Source organism: Rhinoraja longicauda, chromosome 24 (assembly GCF_053455715.1).
Source record: "Rhinoraja longicauda isolate Sanriku21f chromosome 24, sRhiLon1.1, whole genome shotgun sequence".
Lineage (NCBI taxonomy): Eukaryota > Metazoa > Chordata > Chondrichthyes > Rajiformes > Arhynchobatidae > Rhinoraja > Rhinoraja longicauda.
In genome coordinates, this window is record NC_135976.1 from 19866609 (window position 1) to 19892814 (window position 26206).

The following is a 26206-nucleotide window of genomic DNA, read 5'->3' on the forward strand; positions in this document are numbered from 1 at the left end:
CAGCCTCCACCAGACTCCCATCCCCATTCGGGCATCACCCCTCCCTGATACAGTACAAGTAGCAACACTGGGCAAGGGCAGGATCTGAGCACCCACCTGGACCCACGACCCCCCTCCCTCTGCCCCTGCAGACCCCCCACACCTCCCTGTCTAATCCCGGCAACCCCCTCCCCCTCGGACCCAGGCAACACCGCCCCTTCTCTGCCCCTAGCGACCAACCCTTCCCCCCCCATCTCCCCCTTTACTTTTCTTTCCCCTCCCCCTGTCACTCACTGTCCCCCCCCCCCCCCCCCCCAGTCACTTTCTCTCCCAAGCGTGCCTCTCTCCCTCCCCCTCTCCTGCCTCTATCTCTGCCCTTCATTCTCTCCCTCCAGCACCTCCACTCTCACCACCTCCCCCCCTCTATCTCTCCAACGTACTCTCTCCGCTTGGTGGAACAGGACGTGGTTACCCGAGTGCCGGGCCTGCTTCCTGATGGCGACGTGAAGCGTCCGTTTGCCACACGAGCCTGTCACTGCCTGACCTGGATCGTGCCGGGAGGTCACTGGCTACACCGGGGAGGGGGGAGGAACACTGGACCCTCTGCCTCCGCACCCTCGCTCTTCCTCTATCACTCTGTCCCACCCTTCCTCTCGCTCTACCCCTCCCTCCGTCACTCGCTTCCTGCCAAGGCGGAACTGCAGCAGCCCTCGGCCTCCTCTCTGCTCTGCTCACTGCCCTCGCTCTCTCCTCCAGCCCCTCCGCAGTCCGCGCACCTCCCCCCACCCCCTCCACGGCCACCGCAAGACGCAGCGGCCCAGAGACCGGACAAGAAAGCCGTGGCCCCGAGGGCAGGGCGAGTGAGGAGCAGCCAGGGAGAGCAAGGGGTGGGGGGGGGGGCCTGGAAATGGCAACAGGTCGGTCCCAGGCTGTGGGGCCCAGCTGGGACAGGTAGGCCACAGGCTGGCCTCTACTCCCCTCAGTCACAGGGAGGGGCAGACAGGAAACCTACCACAGCAAGAGAAACAACAGGCCAGACATGAAACGCCAGAAGGGGAAGAAGAAAGGGCAAGCAAAGGAACGAGTATTCGGCTGTGATCTGGTAACACACCTGGAGGGGAGCAGACAAGACGGTAAGGTCCAGAATGTTCTTGAACCCAGTCAGTGTACAGATATACCCCTGTGAGTGAAGGACTGAGAGACAGCCTGTGAAGTGCTGTTATCATTGTTGGTCGAGAAATTATGTGGTTGCACATTGACTAGTGATTTACTTCAATGATCAGTAGTGGGACTCGTATTGTGTGAGATACATGAGGATGTACATGGTCTGACTGGTAAATGTTCTGATGACACAAAATTTGGTGGAATCATAAATAATGCAGAGCCACAGAGGAAGGGTGAGTTACTGAATGGATATTATTTGTCTGTTTACCATGGAGAAGGAGATTTAAGCTAGGTTAATCAGCAAAACTACTGCCTTGTCCTGAAATGCATCAAAATTACAATGGAGGAGGTGCTGAGTGTCTCCTTGCACAACGGTTGATGTCCCCAGGGCCTAACCCGGTGTATCCTACTACATTGTGGGAATGAGGGAAAGTGCAGAGGCCCTAACAGAGATCATCTTTAGTCACGGGTGGCACACCAGAGGAGGGCAGGGTGGCAAATGATGTAGCTTCATTTAAGAAGTGCTACAAGGAAAGGCCAGGGAACAGCAGGCTGGTGAGCCCAACATCCATGGTGGGAAAGTGAGTGGAGAAGATGCTGAGAAATAGGATCTACCTGCATTTAGAAAGACCAGGGACTGGTTAGTGATCGCACGGGTTTGTGTGTGGGAAATCAAGTTTCATAAATCTAATTGTTTTTTGGGGCAGCACAGTGGTGCAGTGATAGAGTTGCTGCCTTACAGTGCCAGAGACCTGGGTTGGATCCTGACTGTGGGTACTGTCTGTATAGAGCTTGTACGTTCTCCCTGTGTGGGTTTTCTCCGGGTGCTCCAGTTTCCCCCCACACTCCAAAGACGTGCAGGTTTGTAGGTTAATTGACTTTGATAAAATTGTAAATTGTTCCTGGTGTGTGGGATAGTGGGGATAGTGTTGGTGCATGGGGTGATCGCTGATTGACGCTGACCTGATGGGCAGAAGGGTCAGTTTCCACGCTGTATCACTATAGTCTGTAGTCTTTTGAAGTGGTAACCAAGAGAATGAATGAGGATAGGGTGGTATGGGCTTTAGTTGGTATTTATGAATTGGATGACAATATCAGTAGCATGATTAGTAAATCTGCAGAAATTAGTGATGTAGTGGACAATGAGGAAAATTATCTAAGATCAAAAGAGGATCTCAAATAATTGGGAAAGCAGGCCCAGGAATGCCAGCTGGATTTGACTCAGCCAAGTGTGAACCAAAACATTTTGGCAAGTTATACTTGCACAATAAAAGGATAAGCCCTTGGAGAGTGTTATATTTCAGACACATCTCGGAGTAGGATCATATAGCATGGAAACAGGCCCTTCGGCCCAACTTGCTCACGCTGACCAACATGTCCCATCTACACTAAAACCACCAGTCTGTGTTTGGCCTATATCCCTCTTCACCTATCCTATCCATGTACCTGTTTAGTTAAACGTTGTGATGGTACCTGCTCAACTATCTCCTCTGGCAGCTCGTTCTTTACACCCACCACTCTTTGTGTGAAATAAAAAGTTACCCTTCGGGTTCCTAATAAACCTTTCACCCCCTCACCTTAAAACTATGCTTGTTCTTGATTCCCCTACTCTGGATAAAAGACAATGTATTCTCCCTATCTATTCCTCTCATTATTTTGTACACCTTTATAAGATCATCCCTCATCATCCTGCACTCCAAGGAATAAAGTGCTAGCCTACTCAACCTCTCCCTATATGTAAATGTAAAAAACCTTTATTGTCACTACACAAAGTACAGCGAAATTAAAGCAGTCCAGATGATGCAATCACACACAGCAGACAATACAACGGATAAACCTTTATCCATAACAAGCTGAACCTAATCTACTGAATTAAACAAACTGACCTCTAATACAATATAGACAAAACAATTACAATACGGTCGAGGCAGTGTACAGTGCAATCAAGACAGCAAGTTGTTGCACAGCAATGAGAGCTAACATATTGCAAGTGCCTTTAAAAAATATTTTTTTAAATAATGTAATTAAATATAAGGTGCGGTCGGTTGTAACATGTAATAAGTTTAGCAAATGTTAAGCAATATAAGTGCAGTAGAATGTAAACGTATTAAATTGAGGCTTATGTTTTCTGACAAGTAACTGACAGTGTTCCGATCAGTTCCGTTCCTTCCATTCAGTTTTATGTGAGTGTCTGGCAGTGTTCAGCTCACGTGTGACGCTGGGGTAGAAGCTGTTCTTGAGTCTATTAGTCCGTGATGTAATGGACCTAAACCGTCTACCAGAGGGCAGCAGTTGGAGCAGCTGATGACCAGGGTGGGAAGGATCCCTCAGGATGTTGGCTGCTCTGCTGAGGCAGCGGACGGAGTAAAGTTCCTCTAGAGAGGGCAGTGGGCAACCAATGATTTTCTTTGCAGAGTTGATGACCCTCTGAAGGGCTTTCTTGTCTGCCTCTGAGCTGCTGGTGTACCACATAGAAATACAGTACGTCAGCACACTCTCGATGGTGCAACGGTAGAAAGTCACTAGCAGCTGCTCTTGCAGGTTGTTCTTCCTGAGGATCCTCAGAAAGTAGAGCCGCTGCTGTGCCTTTTTGACTGCCGCTATGGTGTTTGTGGTCCAGGAGAGATCCTCAGCAATATGCGTGCCCAGGAACTTGAAGGCAGGGACCCTTTCCACACAAACCCCGCTGATATGCTATATGTTAGGTCCTCGAGCTAATCTGATGACCAAAGCTAAATACAGTACTTTAAATATGGCCTCACCAATGTCTTGTACAACTGTAACATAACCTCCCAACTTCTATAAACAATATTCTGATGAAGGCCAATGTGCCAATAGCCTTCTTGACCAATAGCCGTATTTACCTGTGACACCACTTTCAAGGAACGATATACATGCACTTTTAGATCCCTGCTTGACAACACTCCCCAGAGCTCTGCCATTCACTTTGGAGGTCTTGGACTTCCCAAAATGCAACTCCTTGCACTTCTCTGTATTAAACTCCATTAACCATTCCTCAGTCCATCTGCCCATCTGATCAAGATCCTGCTACAATTTTTGACAAACATCCTTGCTATCTATAATACCACTCATGAGAGTGTCATCTGCCAACTTACTAATCATGCCTTGTATATTCTCATCCAAGTCATTAGTATAGATGACAAAGAGTGATGGGTCCAGCACCTAACACTGAGGCACACCACTAGTCACAGGCCTCCAGTCTGAAAAACTACCACCCATCATCACTTTCCTTCCTTCAATGAGCCAATTTTCTATCCAGTCAACTACACTAGCTCTCCTCGGATCCCATGCGATCTAATCTTCCAGAACAGCTTACCATGTGAAACGTTGTCAAATGCCTTGCTGAAATCGAAAGATACAACGTCTACAACTCTGCATTCACCAATCTTTTTGGTCACATCTTCAAAAACTCAATCAGATTCGTGAGACACTATGTCCCACGTGCAAAATCACGCTGACTATCCTTTGTCCATCTAAATGCATGTCTATCCTGTCCCTCAGAATACTCTCTAATAACTTCCCAACCACTGATGTTAGGCTCACTGGCCCATAATTTCCAGCCTTTTCCCTGCAGCATTTCTTGAATAGAGGCACAACATTTGCGTCCCTCCAGTTCTCAGGCACTTCACCAGTATTTACCGATGACTGGTAAATCTCCGCCAGGAGCAATCTCCTCTGGACTGCGAGATTTGTCTACCTTCGTACACGTTAGGGCCTTCAGCACCTCCTCAACTGTAACACTGTCTGCTCTAAAGACCCTTCCAGTGACTGCCCCAAGATCGCCCGTCCCCTTGTCTTTCTCCGCGGTAAAAACAGGAGAAATACTCATTCAGGATCTTGCTCATCTCCTGTGGCTCCACACAGAGTTGACCGCTTTGATTCCTGAGGGCCTCTATTCTCTCCATGGCTACCCTTTTCCCCTATATGTACATAAAATCTCGGGATTATCCTTGATGCCATCTGCCAGAGCTATCTCCTTTCCCCTTTCCCCTGATTTCCTTTTTAGCTTACTCCTCAGTTACCGAAACTCCTCTGGGGATGCACCTGATGCAGCTGCCTATTCCTGCCCCATGCTTCCTTCTTGCTCTTGACCCGACCCTCAATTTTCCTCGTCATCCAAGCTTCCATGTGCTCACCTGCCTTGCCCTTCACTCTAAGACATGCATGTCCTGGACTCTTGTCAGCATACTTTTAAAAACATCCCATTTTCCAGGCGTTCCTTAATCTTCAAACAACTGGGTTCCAATCAACGAGAGTGTTCCTGTCTAATACTTTAAAGTTTAGTTTAGTTATTTTAGTTTAGTTTAGAGATATAGTGTGGAAACAGGCCCTTTGGCCCACCTAGTCCACACCAACCTCCTAGTTCTATCCTACTCACTGGGGACAATTTACAGAAGCCAATTAACCTACAAACCTGCACATCTTTGGAATGTGGGAGGAACTTGAGTCTGCAGTGCTATAAGGCAGCAACTCTACTGTGCTATAAGGCAGCAACTCTACTCTGCTATAAGCCAGCAACTCTACTGCTGCGCCACTGTGCCACCCCTAAATTTGGCCGTACCCCAGTTTAGAATTTTGACACATGGGAGCGTCATTTCTCTAACCGTAACTATCTTCAACCTAATAAAACAGTGCTCTCTGGTCCCAAAAGACTCATCCCCAAACACTTCATCCACTTGTTTCTCCCAATTTCCTAAGACTAGATAAAGCATTGCCCTCTCCCGTGCAGGGCTCTCTCTACATATTGCTTGAGGAAATGTTCCTGAACACATTTGACAAATTCTGTTGTGACTAAACCTTTTACACTGTAACAGTCCTAGTCAAGGAAGTTAAAATCCTCCACTATTAGTCCTGTGTCACCTGCAATCTCCTGGCATATTTGCTCTTCTAATTCCTGTTGACTATTTGGAGGCTTGTTGTACACCCCCCCAACAAGGTGATCATCCATTTCTTATTTCTCAGCTCCACCCATATAGCCTCACATGTCGACCATCGATAATATAATTTCTGCAATTCAAACCAGCAATCCTTCCTCACTCCAGCCTCTCACCTGCCCTGGTCCTGCATAGGATCCCAGTACAAGTAAATAGCTTGCTGAAAGTGATGAGACAGGTAGACGGTGCAGTGAAAATTATGTACAGGAAAGAACTGCAGATGCTGGTTTAATTCGAAGGTAGAAACAAAATGCTGGAGTAACTCAGTGGGTCAAGCAGCGGTGAAAATTATGTTTGGCACACTTGCCTTCGTCAGTTAGGGTAATAAATTGTGTTGGTGAGACTTGTGTACAGTTCTGGTTGCCCAGTAAGAGGAGGCATGTGATTAAGCTGGAGAAGGGGCAGAAAAATGTACGTTGGGGACTGGAGGGCTTGTTAGAAAAGAGACTGAATAGGTTAGGACTTCCTCCCCAGATTATAAAAGCATGAGGAGGGGCCTTTATAAAATCACGAGGAGCAGAGATAAGGTGAATGGTCAGTTTTTTCCCAGGTTTAAATGTGGAAGGCATAGTTTTGTGAGTGGGGAAAGATTTAAAGGGACCTTGAGATGCAAGATTTTCACACAGGATGGTGGACATGTGGAACAAGCTGCTAAAGGATGTGGTAAAGGCAGCTATAATTAAGACAGAAAGACACAAGTAACAGCAGTTGCTGGTTTAGCAAAAAAGTGCCGGAGTAACTCGAGGTCAGGTAGCATCTCTGGAGGACTTAGGTTGTTTTGAGTTGGAACCTTTCTTCAGACTAATTGTCGCAGGGGGAGAGAGCTGGAAAAGAGGTAGGGCCGGTACAAAACATGACCGCACTGACAAACACCAAACCACCATCTCCCAGACCGTTACTGATCTCCAACTCTGGCCATCTTCCCTCCATGGCCACCATCCTCATCATTGCCCATTTCTATCTCCTTCCCAATAAACACAGAGGACTGCCCTGCCAGTCCCATTGTTTCCGCCAAATTTGTCTCCAAAACCTCTTCTATATTGCCGCCTCTTATCCAGTTCCTTCTGATTCTACGTCCGAGACCTCTCAAGCTCTCTTCAACACTTCAATAACTTTTAATTCCTTGGCCTCCATTGCTTAATCTTTATCATTTACACCTCTATTCCCCATAAGGAGGTGTCAGACGCCTTTGGTTCTTCCTTGAACAGAAACCTAATCAGTTCCCCTCTACTCACACACTCTTTTGCCTGGCAGAGTTTGTCCTCACCCTCAGCAACTTCTGACGTCTGTTCTAAACCTACTGACACACAGCTTTCTAGACCACACGTCTTCCCACCCTTCCTCCTGCAAAGACTCTTTCCCCCACTCCCACTTCCTCTGTCTACGCCGCACCTGTGCCCAAGATGAGGTGTTCCATGCCAGGATATCTGAAATGTCCTAATTCTTTAGGGAAAGGGGGTTCCCCTCTTCTATCACAGATGAGGCCCTCACCCTTGCTCCTCTGTGTTCCACTCTTGCTCCCCCTCCCTCCCCAGTTGCAATCGCAACATAGTCCCCCTGGCCCTCACCTTTCACCCTATCAACTGTCGCATCTTCTCGTCTCCATCCCTTTCCACTTTCCGCAGAGACCATTCCCACCTCAACTTGCCGTTTAACATCCCTTCCCACACAAACCATCCCCTCCGCTGGAACTTTCTCCTGCAACCGGGGAACTCTCCTTCCCATTCCCACACTGACCTTTCTGCCCTGGGCCTCCTCCATTGTCAGAGTGAGGCCAAACGCAAATTGGGGGAGTAGCACTTCATATTTTGCTTGGGCAGTGTATAACCTAGCGGTATGAACATTGATTTCTTTAACCAAGTAACCCTTGCATCCCCTCTCACTCCGCCCCTCCCCCATCCTAATCATCATACTGTTGTTCTGTTGAGTTTCATTGTCTGCATAACTCGTTATCACCTCGCGGCCCTCGCCTATCGTCAACAATGGGCCATTGTGGGCTCCACCTTTCCTTGATCATCATTAGTTTTGCATATTGTTCATTCATTTGTTCTATATTTCTCTATATCATTGTCCATATCGCTCGTTTCCATTTCCCCTGACTCAGTCCGAAAAAAGGTCTTTACCCTAAATGACATCAATTCCTTTTCTCCAGAGGTTCTGCCTGACATGCTGAGTTACTCCAGATTTTTGTCTTTCATCAGTTTAAACCAGCATCTGCTGTTCCTTCCTATACATTATGCCCGCCTTTTTGTTGGTTACATCTTTTCATTTCATTTAATAATTTATTTGAAAAAGGGACAATGTACATTAATTGACACTTAAACAAATGTAAGTGTACTCAAGTTAGCCGAGAGGCCAGTTTTCATCGACAGTCCCTTCGCCCAATGTTGTTAGGCATCCTAGAAAAGAAATACAATACCATATGTACAATAGTTAGAAACATAATACATTACCACACAAAGCAATACAGTTAATTAAAATGAGCAGACAAAACCCAAACAGCAGATGTAAAAATACAGTGCGAGTACAGTCTTAATTTAAAGTTTACATTTTTTAAGATTAAGTTTTAAAAGTCACATTCAAGTTGGATAAAATTAGCATCAGTGTTGACATTGAAACTAACAACCCTTGTTCCAAACGTACACTGGCACCATCCCCCAACTCTTTCTCTGCTGCATGGCCAACTGCATTGGGGCTGCCTCCTGCACCCATGCAGAACTCATTGATTTCATTACCTTTACGACTAACGTGAACCCTGCTGTCAAATTCGCTTGGACTCTGGCACCTCTCTCCCCTTTCTTAATTTATCTGTCTCCATCACAGGGGCAGACTATTGACTGACGTCTACTGTAAACCCATGCGCTTCCACAGTTATTTGGATGACACCTCCTACCGTACCTCCTGTAAGAGTGCTATCATCTGCTCTTAATTTCCGTATCTCCGTTGCAACTGCTCCCAAGATGAGGGTGTCCACTCTAGGACTTCAGGATGTCATCTTTCTTTAGTAAACGTGGTCTCCCCTTTTCCTGTTTTTGATGAATCTCTCGCCCCCGTCCCCTCTGCGTCCCACACTTCTGCCCTCATTCCCCAGACGGAACATGGGTAGAGTTCCCCTGGTCCATGGCTTTCTCCCCACCAGCCTCCGCATCCAATAAATAATTCTCTGACATTTCCACCATCTTCAGTGCGATTCTACCACCAGTCATATCTTCCTACCCCCACCGTTTTCTACCTTCCTCAGAGACTGTTGCCTCCACAACTCCTTGGCTCACATCCCTTCCCACCCAAACAAAGGTGGACCCGACTTGGGGGGGACCGCCGAGAACAAAGGGGGGTGCGAGGTGGGGGAACCATTGGGAACTAAATGGAATACTTTGTAACTTTGTTGGCGTCCTTTACGTACTTGTGTATGCAAAGCAAAAAATCTCACTGTAACATGTCATGTGATAACAAAGATTCATTCATTCATTCATCCAAACACCCACCACCCCAGGTACTTTAACCTGCAACCACAGGAGATGCAACACCTATTCCTATTCCTCCTCTCACACCATCCAGGGACCACAACAGCCCTACCTGTTGACATAATGTTCACATGTACCTCCCCCAACCTCCCCTACTGTACTCTGTGCTCCTGATGTGGCCTCCTTCACGTCGGTGTGACCAAATGTAGACTAGGCGACCATTTCACCCAACGTCATCTCTCCATGTCCTCCAGAGATGCTGTCTGACCCACTGAATTATTCCAGCACCCTGTGTTTTCTTTTTGTAGGTACAATTAAAGTGGTTGAAAGACATTTAAATACATGGGATAGGAAGGGTTTAGAGGGGTCTGGACCAAATACAGGTAAATGGTACCAGCTCATGTAAGCACGGTTGGCATGGGTAAGTTAGGCTGAATGGTCTGTTTATGTGGTATGACTCTGACTCCATAGTGAAGAAGGTTGTGAAAGGATACTGAAGGAGATACATCAGCTGCAACATTCAGTGGAGTGGTGGTAGATGGAATCTCATCTAGATATGTGTGAGGGAATGCACATTGACATATGAAATAGGACACTGATCGGACCTCTGATGTGCAAAGAATCCATTGCTGAACTGTCTCACTGTGGTGCACGCACAGTTTCATCTCTCCTTTCTCTACAGCGGCCACCCTACATTCTGAACTCTCAGCAAATGGCTGAGTCCATCAGAGTATTGGCAAACAGAGGGACCTTGAGATGCAAATCCATAGCTCCCTGAAAGTGGAGTCAAAGGTGGACAGGGTGGTGAAGGAGCCATTTGATGTGCTTGCCTTCTTAGGCTGAGGCACTGAGAAGAGCGGGGAGGATTACTGCTGTGCAAAACATTCATTTGGATATATTTGGAGTACTTTGCAGATTTTTCATCACCACGTGATAGAAATTACCCTGACAGCTTTAAAAAAAAAAAGAGTGCAAAAGGTAGTCCCCAGAGTGCCCTGGTGGTGGGCTTTCCACAGCAGGTTGGATAGACTGGGTTGACCATCCCTGGGACACAGGAGGCAGAGGGACTGATTTATCAAAGTTATAGAATGATCTTGGGCAAAGATAGAAACATTGAAAATAGGTGTAGGAGTAGGAGATAGGGAAGATAATCAGACAGATATTCCGGGGCAGGTGTAAAATTACAGAATTCTGAATTCCCACTATGACAGAGACAGAGACACTAGTCAGTGCACAGAGACACCCCTGAAAGAGAGACAGACTGAGAGACACTAGTCAGTGCACAGAGACACCCCTAAAAGAGAGACAGACTGAGAGACACCAGTCAGTGCACAGATATACCCCTGAAAGAGAGACAGACTGAGAGACACCAGGCAGTGCACAGAGACACCCCTGAAAGAGAGACAGACTGAGAGACACCAGGCAGTGCACAGAGACACCCCTGACAGAGAGACAGACTGAGAGACACCAGGCAGTGCACAGAGACACCCCTGACAGAGAGACAGACTGAGAGACACCAGGCAGTGCACAGATATACCCCTGAAAGAGAGACAGACTGAGAGACACCAGGCAGTGCACAGATATACCCCTGAAAGAGAGACAGACTGAGAGACACCAGGCAGTGCACAGATATACCCCTGAGAGTGCGGTTACCTCACCAAGTCTTGCTCTCTCTCTGGACCCCGAATCAAAACGTTGCCTACCACTTCCCGCTACAGATGCTGCCTGGCCCACTGAGTTACTCCAACCACTTTGTGTTTTGTTCAAGATTCCAGCATCTGCAGTTCCTCGTGTGCCTCTGTCTGTTTCTTGCACTCTTTATCCTCTTTGCATCGGATCAACATGCGACCTTTCCCTCAGTCCCCCAGGTTTTGAAGCTGTGTGCGGAATTCATCGAACAGCACGGGGTTGTCGATGGCATCTATCGGCTCTCTGGAATATCGTCCAACATACAGAAACTGCGGTACCACTCTTTTTTGTGTTGTCTGAGTCGATGTGCCTGCGACGCTGTGATCTTGCAAGCAAGGTCCTCCCTGTATCTGTGTCTCTCAGTTATTCGTGTAGATGACAATAAACGACTTTCGATCTCTATTTCTGTCACAGTCGTCACTCTGCGTCTCTCTCCTTGGTTTTCTCCATCTTTGTACTTCGCCACCTCTCTTCATCCCTCATGCATCCTGCCTGTCTATCTCCCTGTCCAACACTAGAGGGCAGAGCTGTAAGGCGAGAGGGGGAAGTTTAGTGGAGATGTGCCGGACAAGGTCTTGTTGCACAGAGAGTTTTAGGCCAGTGGAGGCAGATATCAAAGCGTCAACTACGGCACTCTGAAGCACCAATTGCCGCTTTTCATTGTTGTGGTTGACAAACAAAAGAAAGAAAGATAGTGAGTTTTAAAAGACTTTTAGATAGGCCATGGAAGTCCAGGGAATAGAGGGACATGGATCATGTCCGGACAGACGAGGTCTGTTTAACAAGGCATCTTGTTCAGTGCAAACATTGTGTGCTGAAGGGTCCATCCCAGGGCCGACAGGAGCAGAGTTAGGACAGTTAGGACATTCGAGTCATCGCCCACTCCGCCATTCAATCATGGCTGATCCAACTCTCCCTCTCAACCTGTTTTCTCCCCATAACCCGACACCCGTACTGCCCCATGCTACCCGGTACTGGCCCGTACTACCCGGTACTGGCCCGTACTACCCGGTACTGGTCCGTACTGCCCCGTACTACCCCGTACTACCCGTACTGCCCCCATGCTACCCGGTACTGGCCCGTACTACCCGTACTGACCCGTGCTAATGGTACTGACCCGTACTACACGGTACTGACCCGTACCACCCGTACTACCCGGTACTGGCCCGTACTGCCCCGTGCTACCCCGTACTACCCACATGCTACCCGGTACTGGCCCGTACTACCCGTACTGACCCGTGCTAACGGTACTGACCCGTACTACACGGTACTGACCCGTACTACCCGTACTGACCCGTACTACACGGTACTGACCCGTACCACCCGTACTACCCGGTACTGGCCCGTACTGCCCCGTGCTACCCGGTACTGGCCCGTACTACCCGTACTGCCCCATGCTATCCGGTACTGACCCGTACTACCCGGTACTGACCCGTACTACCCGGTACTGACTCGTGCTATCGGTACTGCCCGGTACTGACCCGTGCTAACCGGTACTGACCCGTACTTCCCATACTGACCCATACTACCCATACTGCCCCGTGCTACCCCGTACTGCCCCGTGCAACCCGTACTGACCCGTGCTACCCGGTACTGACCCGTGCTAACCGGTACTGACCCGTACTACCCATACTGACCCGTACTACCCATACTGCCCCGTGCTACCCCGTACTGCCCCGTGCTACCCCGTACTGCCCCGTGCAACCCGTACTGACCCGCGCTACCCGGTACTGATCCGTGCTACCCGCACGTACCGTTCTGTTCTCTATGAAATGTGCGGGGCAAGTTTCTTGGACAGTGAGTGGCGGGTGTCTGAACGCGCTGTCACGGGTGATGGTGGAGGCAGATACCATGGTGGCCTTTGATGGTTTTTGGTGGTAGGTGAAGGGAATAGAGGGGTGTGGGTCGTGTGCAGGGAGGTGAGGTCAGTTCAGCTCGCCATCATGTTCTGCACAAACACCATGGGCTGTTTGTGTGCTGCTCTGTGTTCTATGTTCTAACTCCCCTTTTTTACCGGCACTTTCCCCTCCGATCCCCCCCCCTTTCTCCTTCACTCAGACAGAGATTGGGTCAGACTGAGAGGGCAGAAAAGGGTGTGAAAGTGGGGAGAGGAGGTTGGGGAGCGGGTGATCAGCGGGTTTGATGAGGTGGCCGTTTGTGAAAGGGACGGAGTCCGGAATGAAGTCCCGATGTGAAGCCAGAATGAAGGCGCTGTTTGGGTTCAACGTGGGAGAGGTGGGACTGCGAGGGGAGAAGCGGGGAGTTGTGTAAACAGGAAGAGGGGGCAGAGCGCTGGGGGGGGGGGGGGGGGGGGGGAGAGATGTGGGTTCACCCGCACCTGGAACACAGGAGGACAGCACGGGGGCAGCGAGTCGCCCCTAGGGCAGAGGGTGCGATGGTCTTTATTACAGAGGGTTAAGAGCGGGTCAGTGTCAGTAGAAGTGACAGGGTGTTGGTGAGACTCCACCTGGGGCAGGGTGTACACTGGTTCTCATTATCGCGGGGGGTCCACGTGTTGGGGGCAACAGGGAAGGCTGAGCCCGGGATGAAGGGGTGGGTGGGGGCTCGGAAGGGGAGATGCTGAGGATGTCTCCCCTCCCCCCGTGGGGGAATCGAGACCTGGGGGGGGGGGGATCTGGAAATGGGGTGGCGTCATTTCAGACGGGATAAGGAGTGAGTACTTGCCGTGACTGTGAATTCTCCAGTGAGGGATTGAACGAGTTCCACCGAGTGACAGGTCTGAGGAGGAGTCGGTGGGAACAGGCAGGAGAGAAGAACGGGACAGGGTCGAGCAGTGAGTGGGCCGGCAGCGGGCAGGAGGGGCCGAACGCCCGGCCGCTGTTTCTGCTTCCAGCATCTAACATGACAGCCCGTTTGCGTTGGACCACAGGCAGGAGTTCGACACGGAGAAGACGGTGGATCTGTCCAAAGAGGTGTACCTACAGGACATACATTGCGTCAGCTCGCTCTGCAAGGCGTACTTCCGAGAGTTGCCCAACCCACTGCTCATGTACCGACTGTACGATAAATTCGCAGTAAGTCCTGAACTCCCTCGACACGGTCCCGTCCAGCCCCCGACTACAGCGGCTCAGGGGGGCGGGGAGAGAAGCCAGGTAATGCCCCGTTCCCACCTGGCATTCATGAAACCCATCAATCCCACAGGTCTCCCAAACGCTCTCTCATATGGATGGGGTCTCCATTAGTCGGGTGTTCGCGGCCCAGGAAGGATCTAAACTTCAATCCCCTGGTGTCCATCAGCGAAGCAGGGGCAGTGACCGCACGGTTGGCTGCAGGTGTCGGTGTTTCCCCTCTCGTCCTCACAGTGAGTCCCGTCACACACACCCAGAGCACAGGTCAGACACAGAGTGAAGCTCCCTCTACACTACCCCGTTACACACTCCCAGAGCACAGGTCAGACACAGAGTGAAGCTCCCTCTACACTGTCCCGTCACACACTCCCAGAGCTCAGGTCAGACACAGAGTGAAGCTCCCTCTACACTGTCCCATCACACACTCAGGTCAGACACAGAGTGAAGCTCCCTCTACACTGCCCCGTCACACACTCCCAGAGCACAGGTCAGACACAGAGTGAAGCTCCCTCTACACTGCCCCGTCCCAGAGCACAGGTCAGACACAGAGTGAAGCTCCCTCTACACTGTCCCGTCACACACTCCCAGAACACAATGAAGCTTTCTCTACTTTAGAACATAAACCATTACATTTAGACCATAAACCTGTCTCCACCGCAACCGCACCCTCCATTCTCAGTGTAAAGAACGTGTTCCACACATCCAGTACCAACCTGATTTCCCCAGTGTACTTGCATATTGAAACTCCCCATGGCCACTGTATTATCTCACACGTGTTTTCTATTTCCTGATGTAAACCAGTTCTGATCCAGACTCCGGTCCCCATGACCCTGAGCCTATCATGGGGGACTTTATCAATTGGCTCACTAAAATCCACGTGGACAACGTCCAGGGCTCTACCCTCACCTGTCAACTTCGTGACCTCTTCAGTAAGCCCAGTGGTGTTTGTAGCACACGTCCCCCTGACTCCAACCTCCTTTGTTGTCAGGATGCAGTGAACACACAGCTGGAAGCTGAGCGGCTCATCAAAATACGGCACGTGCTGCAGGAACTGCCCCCATCCCATTACAGGTAAAGACCCAGAGCCCCTCTCGTCCGCGGCCCCTCGCCGAACCCCCTCCCCCTCGCCGGACCCCCTCCCCCTCGCCGAACCCCCTCCCCCTCGCCGAACCCGCTCCCCCTCGCCGATGATCCCCTCCCGCTCGCCGGACCCCCTCTCCCTCACCGAAGACCCCCACCCCTCGCCGATGATCCCCTCCCCCCACCCGTGTCCTCCCCGCTCCCTCGCCCAAGTCCCCTGACTACTCTCGCCCACCCCACCCCTCCCGCGGTGCTCCCTCTCCTCCCGCCGCGCTCTCTCACGTCGCCTCGCCAAGTGTCCCCTCCCCTCCCCTCCCCTCCCCTCCCCTCCTCTCCCCTCCTCCGGTGCTCCCTCGCTTCACCTCCTCCGGTGCTCCCTCCCCCCCCCCCAGCTGATTGTCGGTGTGTTTCCAGGACCCTGGAATACCTGATGCAGCACCTCCTGCGAATGGCGTCCTTCAGCCCACGGACCAACATGCACGCCCGTAACCTGGCCATCGTGTGGGCCCCCAACCTGCTGAGGTCAGCGCTGCCGCAGCTGCCCCGTACTCTCACCCCAGCCCTTCCCCACCTCCTAGCCCCTCCAGTGGCAGAGCGGCTGGGGGTGGGTATAGGGGGGAGGTGACTGGGTTGGAGGGAGGTGACGGGGGGGGGGGGGTGACTGGGTGGGTGGGGGCGGTGACTGGGGTGAGGGGAGGTGACTGGGTGAGAGGTGACTGGGTGGGTTAGGGCGGTGCCTAGGTGGGGGCAAGTGACCAGATGGGGGAAGACCGGATGGGTGGGGGAGGTGACTGAGTAGGGGAGGGGTGACGACAGGGCTGGAGAGGGAATGGAGTAGATGAACTGGATGTAGGGAGTGGGTGGTGAGGAGGGGGTACAGATGGAGAGGGGGGAATAGTTGTGGAGGCCTGCGGTCGAGGAGGAGTCATGGGTGGTGTGGGACCAAGAAGGGGAGAGGAGGAGTGAAGGGGAGAGGATGTGGTTGTGGCGATGGGATGGTCGACGACAGGAAGTGAGTGGGGTGCAATGTCGTGTGGATGGGTGGGTGTTGAGGGTGAGATGGTGGGGAGGGGATGGGATGGGTGGGGACAGGGAGAGAGTGCGGTGCTATGGCATGGTGGTGGGTCGGTGTTGAGGTGGTGGGTCGGTGTTGAGGCGGGGGTCTCTGCCCATGGGGTGGTCTCACTCTCTGCTCCTTCCGCCCCCCAGATCCAAGGAGATTGAGATGTCGGGGTTCAACGGGACAGCTGCCTTCATGGAGGTCCGTGTCCAGTCCATCCTGGTGGAGTTCATCCTCAACCACGTACAGCAGCTATTCGGTTCTGGCGACCGGCAAACCGACTCTGGTAACCGTGCCGTGACTGGAAATCAAGCAAATCACAGCCGCTGCAAATCTGAGTTAAAATCAGAGTGGGAAAGGGCAGAGAGTGAGCCTGGCCGGAAACACTCAGTGGGTCATGCAGCATCTGTGGGGAAAGAAACACTCAATGTTTGAGAACTCTTTTTTTTCACCACCTTGTTTTAGAGAGGGGCCAGAGAGTCCCTGGACACCACTTACTGGACGTCCGCCCCCCCACCACCACCACCACCACCACCTAATAAAGGATGTGGTAGCGTTGGGACAGTCCAAGGAGATTCCCCAGATGAACTCCTGGGATGAGAGGTTTGTCCAATCAAGACAGACTGGACAGTTTGGGTCTGAATTAATTGGAGTTTCGAAGAGCGAGGGGTGGCCTTATTCAAAGATATAAGATCTGAAGTGGGTGGTGAGGATAGATGTTGGGCTGTTTTTACTGGTGCTGAAGTGTTGCACAGGGAGGCATAACTACAAGTCTTCTCAAAGAGGGTGGTGAACGCGTGGAAGCCGCATCGGTAGATATTGATGGCGGACGAGGATAAATATGGTCAATGGAGCTTTTTGACCTCACATGTGCAAAGTGCAAAGGCACAGTGAAATTCTTCGCTCACAAACAGTCCAGTCGAGTATTCCCATACCTAAGAACAAACCCGGTGAGCAAATTATACAGAAATGAGGCACCACATTTTGGCATCATTTTGAAAGGCCAGTCCACGCTCTAGATTTTACCAGCAGTGTCACAGCAGGCGAGCCCCAGGCTGCTGAGGGCCTTCCGCCATCACCTTCCTTGGATGTTTGGATCCACCATCGAACTGACGTCCCTCTCCCTTTCTTCCCCGGGGCCCTCCCGCAGCCGACCTTGAGGCCAGACCTTGGTTCTCTCTCCTCTCCTACCGGCCTCGCTCCTCGCTGATCTTTGCCACCGGCTCGATCCTCCCGGTCTCTGGTCTTCGGGGACGAGCTCGACGGGCTCCTCCTGTAGGCCGCGGTCTGCTGGGTCTTGCGTTCGGCCGCGAGGGACCAGCTCGGCGGTTACCTCCTGTTGGCCGCGGAGCCCTGGGAGCTTTGATAGATGTTTGTCAGACGGAGGAATTAATGGCGAGGGGAAACCGGCACAGAAGAGGGGTTGAGGCCGGCAGGGATCAGCCATCTCGATTGGGACAGCCGGATCAAAGGGCCGACTGGTCCACTCGGGTCCCCGTCCTTCATTGTTGTTCTGTGCCCTCTCTACTCAGACGGAGATGCTGAGCGATGCCAGTCGCTGCCCTGCCTCAGCCCGGGGTGGGAGCAAGCACCGGGCCGTACCCACCCCTCGCAAATCCCACGCACCCTTCACCTGGGCGACGGCCCCCCCGCCATGAGGCCCTATCACTCCATCATCGAGCTACCGGAGAGCAGGTAACGCGCGGGCAAGCCGGGGGGGGGGGGAGAGAGACGGGGTTGGGTAGGGGATAACAGGTGGGGAGACACGAGAGTAAAAACAGGAGCTGACGGAAATGGGCAGGTGGGGTGAGGGTGAGGGGGGGGGGAGGGGGAGAGGGAAGAGAGGGTGGGGTAGGGGTTTCAGAGACGGGAGGAGTTGCGAAGGTCAAAACTGAGAGTGCACAGGAGCTGACGAAGAGGGGGAGGGGAGGAAGAGGTGGGGAGTTCATATATAGAATGGTAGATCCGTGCGAGGGAGATATATCAGTGGGGGTCTAATCCAGGGTCTCAAGGTTTATATTTAGAATAACAGACTGGATGGTGTGGGTTGGAAGCTGGGACCTAATCAATGAGTTTCGGAGTTTACGTATAAAATAACAGATCCCCGGGAGCGGTTACAGGCTGTTCTAACAGAGGGATTGAGGGATCGACACGAAATTCTGGAGTAACTCAGCGGGTTAGGCAGCCACTCTGGAGAAAAGAAATAGGTCGAGACCCTTCTTCAGACTTCAGACTTCTCCAAACAATTCTTCAGAGTCTGAAGTCTCGACTTGAAACGTCACCGATTCCTTTTCTCCAGAGATGCTGCCTGACCCATTAGGTTACTCCAGCATTTTGCATCTATCTTCGGTGTAAACCAGTATCTGCAGTTCCTTCCTAACAGATGGATTGGGCGTTTTGTTTTAAGATGTTCCCTTCTCTCTACATTGCAGAAGGAAAGGCTCTTTGAAAGTCAAGAAATGGCGATCAATATTTAACCTCGGGAGATCTGGGAATGATTCTAAACGAAAAGGGTGTCGGAATGAAGGAAAAGGTAAGAATGAAAGTGTGGCACAACGGAGGGGGTGGCGGGAGGGGCGGGGTGGTGGAGAGATGAGGGGGTCGCAGAGGCAAAGAGTTTAGGAGAGCCAGCCAGGAGAATGGGACAGGGCGTATAATTGGACATTACAGGAATAAAGGATTATGAGGTTTTTTTGTAAAAGCACGAGGGCAAAACGAGTTCATGAGCTATATACCTAGCAAGTAAGGTAATGGAGAACCAACCCTAAGAGATTCCATAGGGAAGGTTAGACCACGTGGGATCCAAGGGCAGCTATCTGAACTGGATCGAGAATTGGCTTCATGGAAGGAAGCAGAGGGTGATGGTGGAAGGTTGTTTTTCAGACTGGAGACCTGTGACTACTGGTGCCTCAGGGACCGATGCTGTCCATTGCCGTTTGTGCTTCATATTCACGATTTGGATGAGATTGCAAAAGGCATAATTAGTAAATTTGCAGATGACATTAAAGTCGTTGGTATCGTAGACAGCGAAGGTGGTTATCAACATTTACAGCAGGATCTTGATCAATTGAGCAAGTGGACTGATGGAATTGTTAATTGAATGTAATGAAAATAAGTTGCGAGGTGTTGCATTTCGGGAAGTCAAACCAGGGCAGGACCTTCACAGTGAATGACAGGACCTTCGGGGGTTGTTGTAGAGCAAGGACCCCGACAGTCCTTTCAGGTGAGACAGAGGTTCACTTGCACCTCCTCCAACCTCACCTACTGTATCCGCTCTTGTGGTCTTATATATCGGCGAGACCAAGCGCATACTCAGCGATCGTTTCGCTGAACACCTCCGCTCAGTCCTCCTTGGCCTAGTGATATCTCGGCTGCTAAACACTTGAACTCCCTCTCCCATTCTATACTGACCTTTCTGTCCTGGGTCTCCTCCACTGTCAGTGAGGCCCAATGCAAATTGGAGGAACAGCACCTCATATTTTGCTTGGGCACCTTTCAACCCAGCGGTGTGAATATTTCTCTAACTTCAAGTAACACTTGCTTCCCCTCTCTCTCCGCCCCTGTCCCATCCTAGTTCTCCGACTAGTTTCAAGGTCTTCCTGGTTAATTTTGCTGATTGCATGCCTTGTTGTTACCTTCCCCTCGGCTAACAATGAACCATTCCATATTCCTTGATTTGATCTGTTCTTTTCACAACTTACCCTTCCATATCTCTAGTCTCCCTCTCCCCTGACTCTCGGTCTGAAGAAGGGTCTCGACCCGAAACGTTACCCATCCCTTCTCTCGAGAGATGCTGCCTCTCCCGCTAAGTTAATTCAGCATTTTGTATCTGTCTGCGGTGTAAACCAACATCTGCAGTTCCTTCCCATCTATGGATAAACGTACATAATAAGACCCAGATTGCTGGAGTAACTCATCGGGCCAGACAGCATTCCAGGAGAACATGCATAGCTGGTGTTTTGGGTCAGGACACTTCTTCAGACTAATTGATTGGGGAGGGGGGAGGGGGGAGGGGGGAGGGGGGAGGGGGGAGGGGGGGCTGGGTCTGGAAGAGAGGAGGAACAGGACAAAGCCTGACAGGTAATATGCTTACACAGGTGAGGAGGGTTATTGAAATGCAGATGGTTAGATAAAGGCCAAAGGTGAAAGGACAGAAGGTGTGAGACAAAGGGATTGAAGAGCTATTGTGAAGCTAGAGGAAGGAATGTGGGTGAACAGGGTAGTTGTGAATTGTGAGTAGACATAAAAGTAACTCAGCGGGACGGGCAGCATCCCTGGAGAGAAGGAATAGGTGACGTTACGGGTCGAGACCCTTCTTGTGAAGCGAGTGCATAAGAGTTCCCTGAAAGTGTAGAAGAAGCACTTGGTACATTTACTAACATTGGTCCGAAGATTGATTGCGAGAGCTGTGGTGGTACCGCTGTGTAAGACATTGGTCAGATTACAGTTGGAATATTGTGAGCCTTCTGGTCATCACACTACAGGAAGGATGTGGATAAACTAGAGAAGGGTTTGGAAAAGACGCAAGGGTGTTGCTGGGACATCCAACCCAGATGTTGCTTGAGTTCTGAGGGGAGACGGGATAGACTGGGACTGTTGTTGCCGGAGCGGAGGCGGCTGAGGGGTGACTTTATGGAGGTTTATAAAATCATGGGGCACTGATAAGCTGATGAGTCTTTAGACTGCCAGGGCATTGGATTAAGGTGAGAAGGGAAAGATTTAAAGGGAACCTGAGGACCACGTTTTCCTCACAGATCCACATGGAATGTTGGCAGTGGGAGAGAATGGGAAAGGGGTTGAGTGCGTGGGGAATGTGGGCAACGGGAATGTTGTATCTGTTTGGAATGTGGGCGAGGTTGGGCATGGCTCGGGCATGGACAGTGGGAGTGAATTGGACGTGGTTGAGTTTGTTGGGAATGTGGGTGGTGAGAGAGAATGGCCAGGGGCTAGGCATGGACAGCAGGTGTCAATGGTAAGGGGTTTGGTCTGTGAAGATTGTGACAATGGGAGTGAATGGGAAGAGGTTGCATTTGTTGGAATGTGGTCAGTGGGAGTATGTTTGATGCGAATGAATGGTATGCACTCTCTCTGCTTCTGTTGAACCCCTTCCCTGCCTCCACCCATTCCATTTCAGACCCGAAGACGTCTCCCCTCACCCTGAGGCCAGCAAAGAGCATGGATTCGTTGAGCTCAGCACCCTACACCAACGACGGTGAGTCCGACAGGGCGGGTCTGGAGCCCCCCCCCCCCCCCCCCACACTGTTGTTGCCCACTTCTCTCACAGCCTCGCCTGGGCTGCTGGGGCATTATGGGAGCGCGCTGATTGTGGTTTAGCGGAGATGTGTTGCTGGACCGGGCATCTCGTTGCTCAAGGTTCCAATATCGGATGACTGGGTTGGGCAGAACCATTGCACATCACAGTCTGATCTCTCTCCTATTCTCTCTATCACCCCTCCTGTCCCTCCTTAATTTATGCCCTCTATACCTTAATCCCTCCAAGTCCACCTCTCCCTTCCCTCTTTCCCTCCTCACAATCTGCACCCCTCTTCTCTAACCCCCTGTTCCTCCCACACACCCTCCTCTCCCTTCTCTTTTCCTCCCCCCTCTCTCTCCCTCTCGCATCTTCCCTCCTCCAACTCCACTCTCTACCGGTCTCTTCTCCCCTCTCCACCCCTCTCTCCTCCCTCCTCTCTCCCTCCCTCTCCCGTCTCCCTCCCACCTCCCCTCTCTCCTCTCCTTTTCCCATCGCTTCTTCTCTTCCCTTCTTTCTCCCCCTCCTTTTCCGCTCTCTCCTACCCTCACTGCCCCCCCCCCCCCTTCCCTGTTCTAGGATCTCCCCCCCATGGAGACGGCCGAGGCACCCTCAGCCGCCGGGACAGTTGCTCCAGCGGCTCGCTGGACCAGGCCTTCCAGCTGCCGCCGGAGCAGGTGACACGTCCCGTTCTCCGCGGGGGCCCTGACTCCCCCCGCTCGGCCAAGGAGGCGCAGGAGAGGGCCGGCCGCAGGGTTGCCCTCCACATCTCCGGCCCATACTCCGTCTCCCTGCCCTCGCACGTCACCCCCCTCCTGCACAGACCACTCGTGGGGCAGGGGCAGGGGCTGGGGCAGGGGCAGGGGCAGCCGGCAGCCACATGCCCCTCCCAGGGGCCGCAGAAGCCCACAGAGCAGAGCGCGCATCCAGCCGAGGAAACGGAGAACGAGGACACGGCGGAGGAGGAGGAGGAGGAGGAGCAGGGCGGAGAGGGTGAGTTGGGAGGGAGGGAGGGGGGGCTTGAGGGAGGGAGGGGATGAGTGGAGGAATGGAGAGAGGAGGTGAAATAGAGGGAGCGGGACTGGAAGGGAGGGTTGAGGGAAAGGAGCTGAAGGGGAGGGATTGGAGGGGGGATGGATGGAGGGAAGAGGACGGTGAGGGGAGAGGGACTGGAGGGGATGAAGAACAAGGGGGACAGGTAAGATTGGAGGAGGGCATGGAGGGAGAGGCCGGAGGAAGTGAGGAAGGGAAATGGATTGGAGGGAGAGAGGAGAGTGTGACGGATTGAGTGAAGACAGGAGAGAGGAGAAGGATGGAGAGATAGACGAACAAGCAGGTGAAGAGAACTAGATCGCGGGGGGGGGGGGTGTGACAGGGAGAGGTGGAGTGTGGAGGGAGATAGAGAGAGTGGGAGGCGGGAGACAGAGAGGGAGGGAGAAGAAATTGGGAGTTGGGATACAGAAAGTTATGATACAGATGATGAGAGATTAGTTAGAGAAAGAGAGGGAACAGGGAGAGAGGGGCAGATAGTGAGTGAAATGGGAGGGGGACGAGAGGGCTATATAGAACGAGAAAAAATATTGAGAAAATGAAGGAGACGGGCGGAGAGGAGGAGAATGGGAAAGAGCAATGTAGACAGATAGTGAGAGTGAGAATGAGAATGTAAGATGTAGGGAGAGGAGCAGAGAACGAGGTAAATTGTGAGATGGAGAGGGAGGGGCAGAGACGATGGAAAGGGGAGACACGGCGGAATGTGGGATGCTGATGGAGTGAGCGGGGAAGAGATAAGGAAGAATGTGAGGGATGATGAGGTTCAGAGAGCGAGGAAGGAAGCCAGAGACGAGGGCGAGTGGGATGCAGAGGGAGTGTGAGGAGGGAGGGAGCCACTGACGCTGCCTCTCCCCATAGCTTTGGCTCTCCCTCTGCCCGAGATGTCCCTGGAACTGCAGGACACCTTCTCGTTCCTGGACAACCAGGAGATGGGGGACTGTGATTTCGAGTACTCGGGGGAACTCGGGCAGCCCCTCCGCACGCCCGAAGAGATGGACCCCTCCGAGTACGCCCCGGCCGCCAGCGCCGGCGGGTTTGGGGGCGTGGACATGAGCATCGAGTCCGAGCTGATGGAGCGCGAGATGGACGAGGGAGAACTGCCCACCTACGTGCAGGTGAGGAGTCTACACTGGTGGAGAGTGGTGGGGGTCTCCGACTGCCCCCACTCCCACTCCCGACTGCCCCTACCCCCACCCGCCCTCCGAATGCCCCCACCCACCACTGCCCCCACCTCACCACTGCCCCCAACTCACCACTGCCCCCAACTCACCACTGCCCCCCACCCACCACTGCCCCCCACCCACCACTGCCCCCAACTCACCACTGCCCCCACCCACCACTGCCCCCAACTCACCACTGCCCCCCACCCACCACTGCCCCCACCCACCACTGCCCCCACCCACCACTGCCCCCAACTCACCACTGCCCCCACCCACCACTGCCCCCAACTCACCACTGCCCCCCACCCACCACTGCCACCCACCACTGCCACCCACCACTGCCCCACCCATTACTGCCCACCTACGCGCAGGTGAGGAGTCTACACTGTGGTGGAGAGTGGTGGGGGTCTCCGACTACCTCACTCCCACTCCCGACTGCCCCTACCCCCACCCGCCCTCCGAATGCCCCCACCCACCACTGCCCCCAACTCCGGCTGCCCCCATCCTGGCAGTTGTTTGAGGAGGTGAGAAAGGAAATTGATAAAGGGAGGGCGGGACAATAAAAAGGAACTGCAGACGCAGATGAATGTAGAGCAGCGGATGTTGGGCACATGGATTTTAGTTAGTAAAATAACTGCAGATGCTGGTACAAATCGAAGGTATTTATTCACAAAATGCTGGAGTAACTCAGCGGGTCAGGCAGCATCTCAGGAGAGAAGGAATGGGTGACGTTTCGGGTCGAGACCCTTCTTCAGACTGGATTTTAGTTAGGTTTTTGATAGGGTAGGCTGATCCAGAAGATTAAGCTGTATGGGAATCACGATGACATAGTCGTATGGATTCAGAATTCGCTTATTCAAAATTGGAGAAATTTAAGATAGTGAGGAAGATGCAGCCAGAAGATGCAGCGGCAGAAATAGCCAGAGACGTGGCAGATTGAGTTAAACCCGAGAAAGCACTTTGGGAGCTTGAATGTTAGGGGAAAGTATACAGTTAATGGCAAGACTGGTCACAGCATTGGTGTGCAGAGGGATCTTGGAGTCCAAGTTCATCGTTCACTGAAAGTGCCAGCACATGATGTGGCTCTATAGGACTTTGGTTAGGCTGGATTTGGAGATGGTTGTCCCATTACTGGAATGAAGTGGAGGCTTTCGAGAGGGTGCAGAGGAGGTTTACCAGAACGCTGCCTGGATGACAGGGCTTCAGCTACAGGGGAAGGTTGGGTCGACTTGTATTGTTTTCGCTGGAACATCAGAGGTTGGGAGGAAAGAGGATAGGTTGGGGTGGGGACTGGTTAGATGGGGACTGAGGTGATGGAACTGTATGTGTTTCTCTTTTTTACCTACTGGGTTTCCCATGTTAACCCCCCAGCTCCACCTCCAGGAGTTCTCTGTGGAGCCCCCGTGTGAGGAAGATTGGGGGCCGGACCAGGATCAGCCCCTTTGCCCGACCACTCCCACCACGGAGGAAGACGTCTCCGAGAAGGAAGAGCCGGCTTGCAGCGTCCCAGAGCCCGGCCATCCCAGCGCGGAGTCCAGCCCCACCGACGGGCAGAATGACCCCAACGAGCCGGCGGCCGGGCCTGGTCCCCCGGGCTGCGCGGGGGCCACCCCCGCCGGCTTCGAGCAGCCACTTTTAGGGAGCCCGGGGCCCGGCACAGGGGACGGCTCGACCGGGTGTGAGAGCGCGGCGCCGCGGGATGAGGCCGCCGAGCCGGATGGTTGGGGGACGGGGGACCCGAGCGCTGAGGCGGCGGCGACTGGAGCCCCGGAAAGGGGCGATACCTGGGTCGGGCGGCAACCCACCGCCGCCCCCATGCGCCTGGAGAGCAGGGTGGTGCCCTGCCTCCAGGCCCGGGCCCTGCCCGTCGTGGCCCCCAAGCCCCATTACGCCATCCTGCCCCCAGCCCTGAAGGCCAGGCCCCGGCCCGCGGCCGACCACCCGCCGCTCAGCCCCGTGGCGCGCTCCGCCGCCTGGCGCAAGGCGGGCAGCCAGTCCTTCGACGAGGCGGTGGCGCGGCGCCGGGACCAACAGGGTCTGGCCGCCTCGTCTCGCCGTCAGCTCCGGCCCTTCATACGGGGCGACTCCCTGCCCTCCCCCCGGGACAGGCTCAGTCTCCCGCCCGCAGCGCTCCTGCCCCGGGACACGGGCCCCGGATCGCCCACCCCGCCCCGCTGCCGCTCGCTGGCCCTGGAGGCGGAGGCGGAGGCGCCGGAGTGAGGGGCCAGGAGCGGGGATCTGGTGGTCGTGTCAACCGCAGGACGC

General features: G+C 52.9%; 1 protein-coding gene across 2 annotated transcripts; it reads left to right on the forward strand.

Moving 5' to 3' along the window:
* The first annotated feature begins 612 nt into the window (after positions 1-612).
* On the forward strand, positions 613-26206 carry LOC144605296 (rho GTPase-activating protein 30-like). Of its 2 annotated transcripts, none has more exons than XM_078420407.1 (12): positions 613-1112; positions 11423-11525; positions 14142-14286; positions 15329-15411; positions 15835-15942; positions 16630-16847; positions 18013-18175; positions 18913-19013; positions 21615-21692; positions 22311-22724; positions 23640-23896; positions 25313-26206. In XM_078420407.1, the coding sequence occupies exons 1-12, from the start codon at positions 1019-1021 to the stop codon at positions 26159-26161; spliced, it is 2613 nt and encodes an 870-aa protein (XP_078276533.1). In that variant the 5' UTR covers positions 613-1018; the 3' UTR covers positions 26162-26206. The 2 variants fall into 2 exon arrangements, with proteins under 2 accessions (XP_078276533.1, XP_078276534.1); XM_078420408.1 differs by having other exon boundaries at positions 615-1112; positions 16630-16766.

Coding starts and splice junctions, on each gene's coding strand:
- LOC144605296 (XM_078420407.1), top strand. CDS start 1,019: ATGAAACGCCAGAAGGGGAAGAAGAAAGGGCAAGCAAAGGAACGAGTA. Junction 14,287..15,328: donor GACTGTACGATAAATTCGCA/GTAAGTCCTGAA, acceptor CTTTGTTGTCAG/GATGCAGTGAACACACAGCT. Junction 21,693..22,310: donor AGCACCCTACACCAACGACG/GTGAGTCCGACA, acceptor TCCCTGTTCTAG/GATCTCCCCCCCATGGAGAC.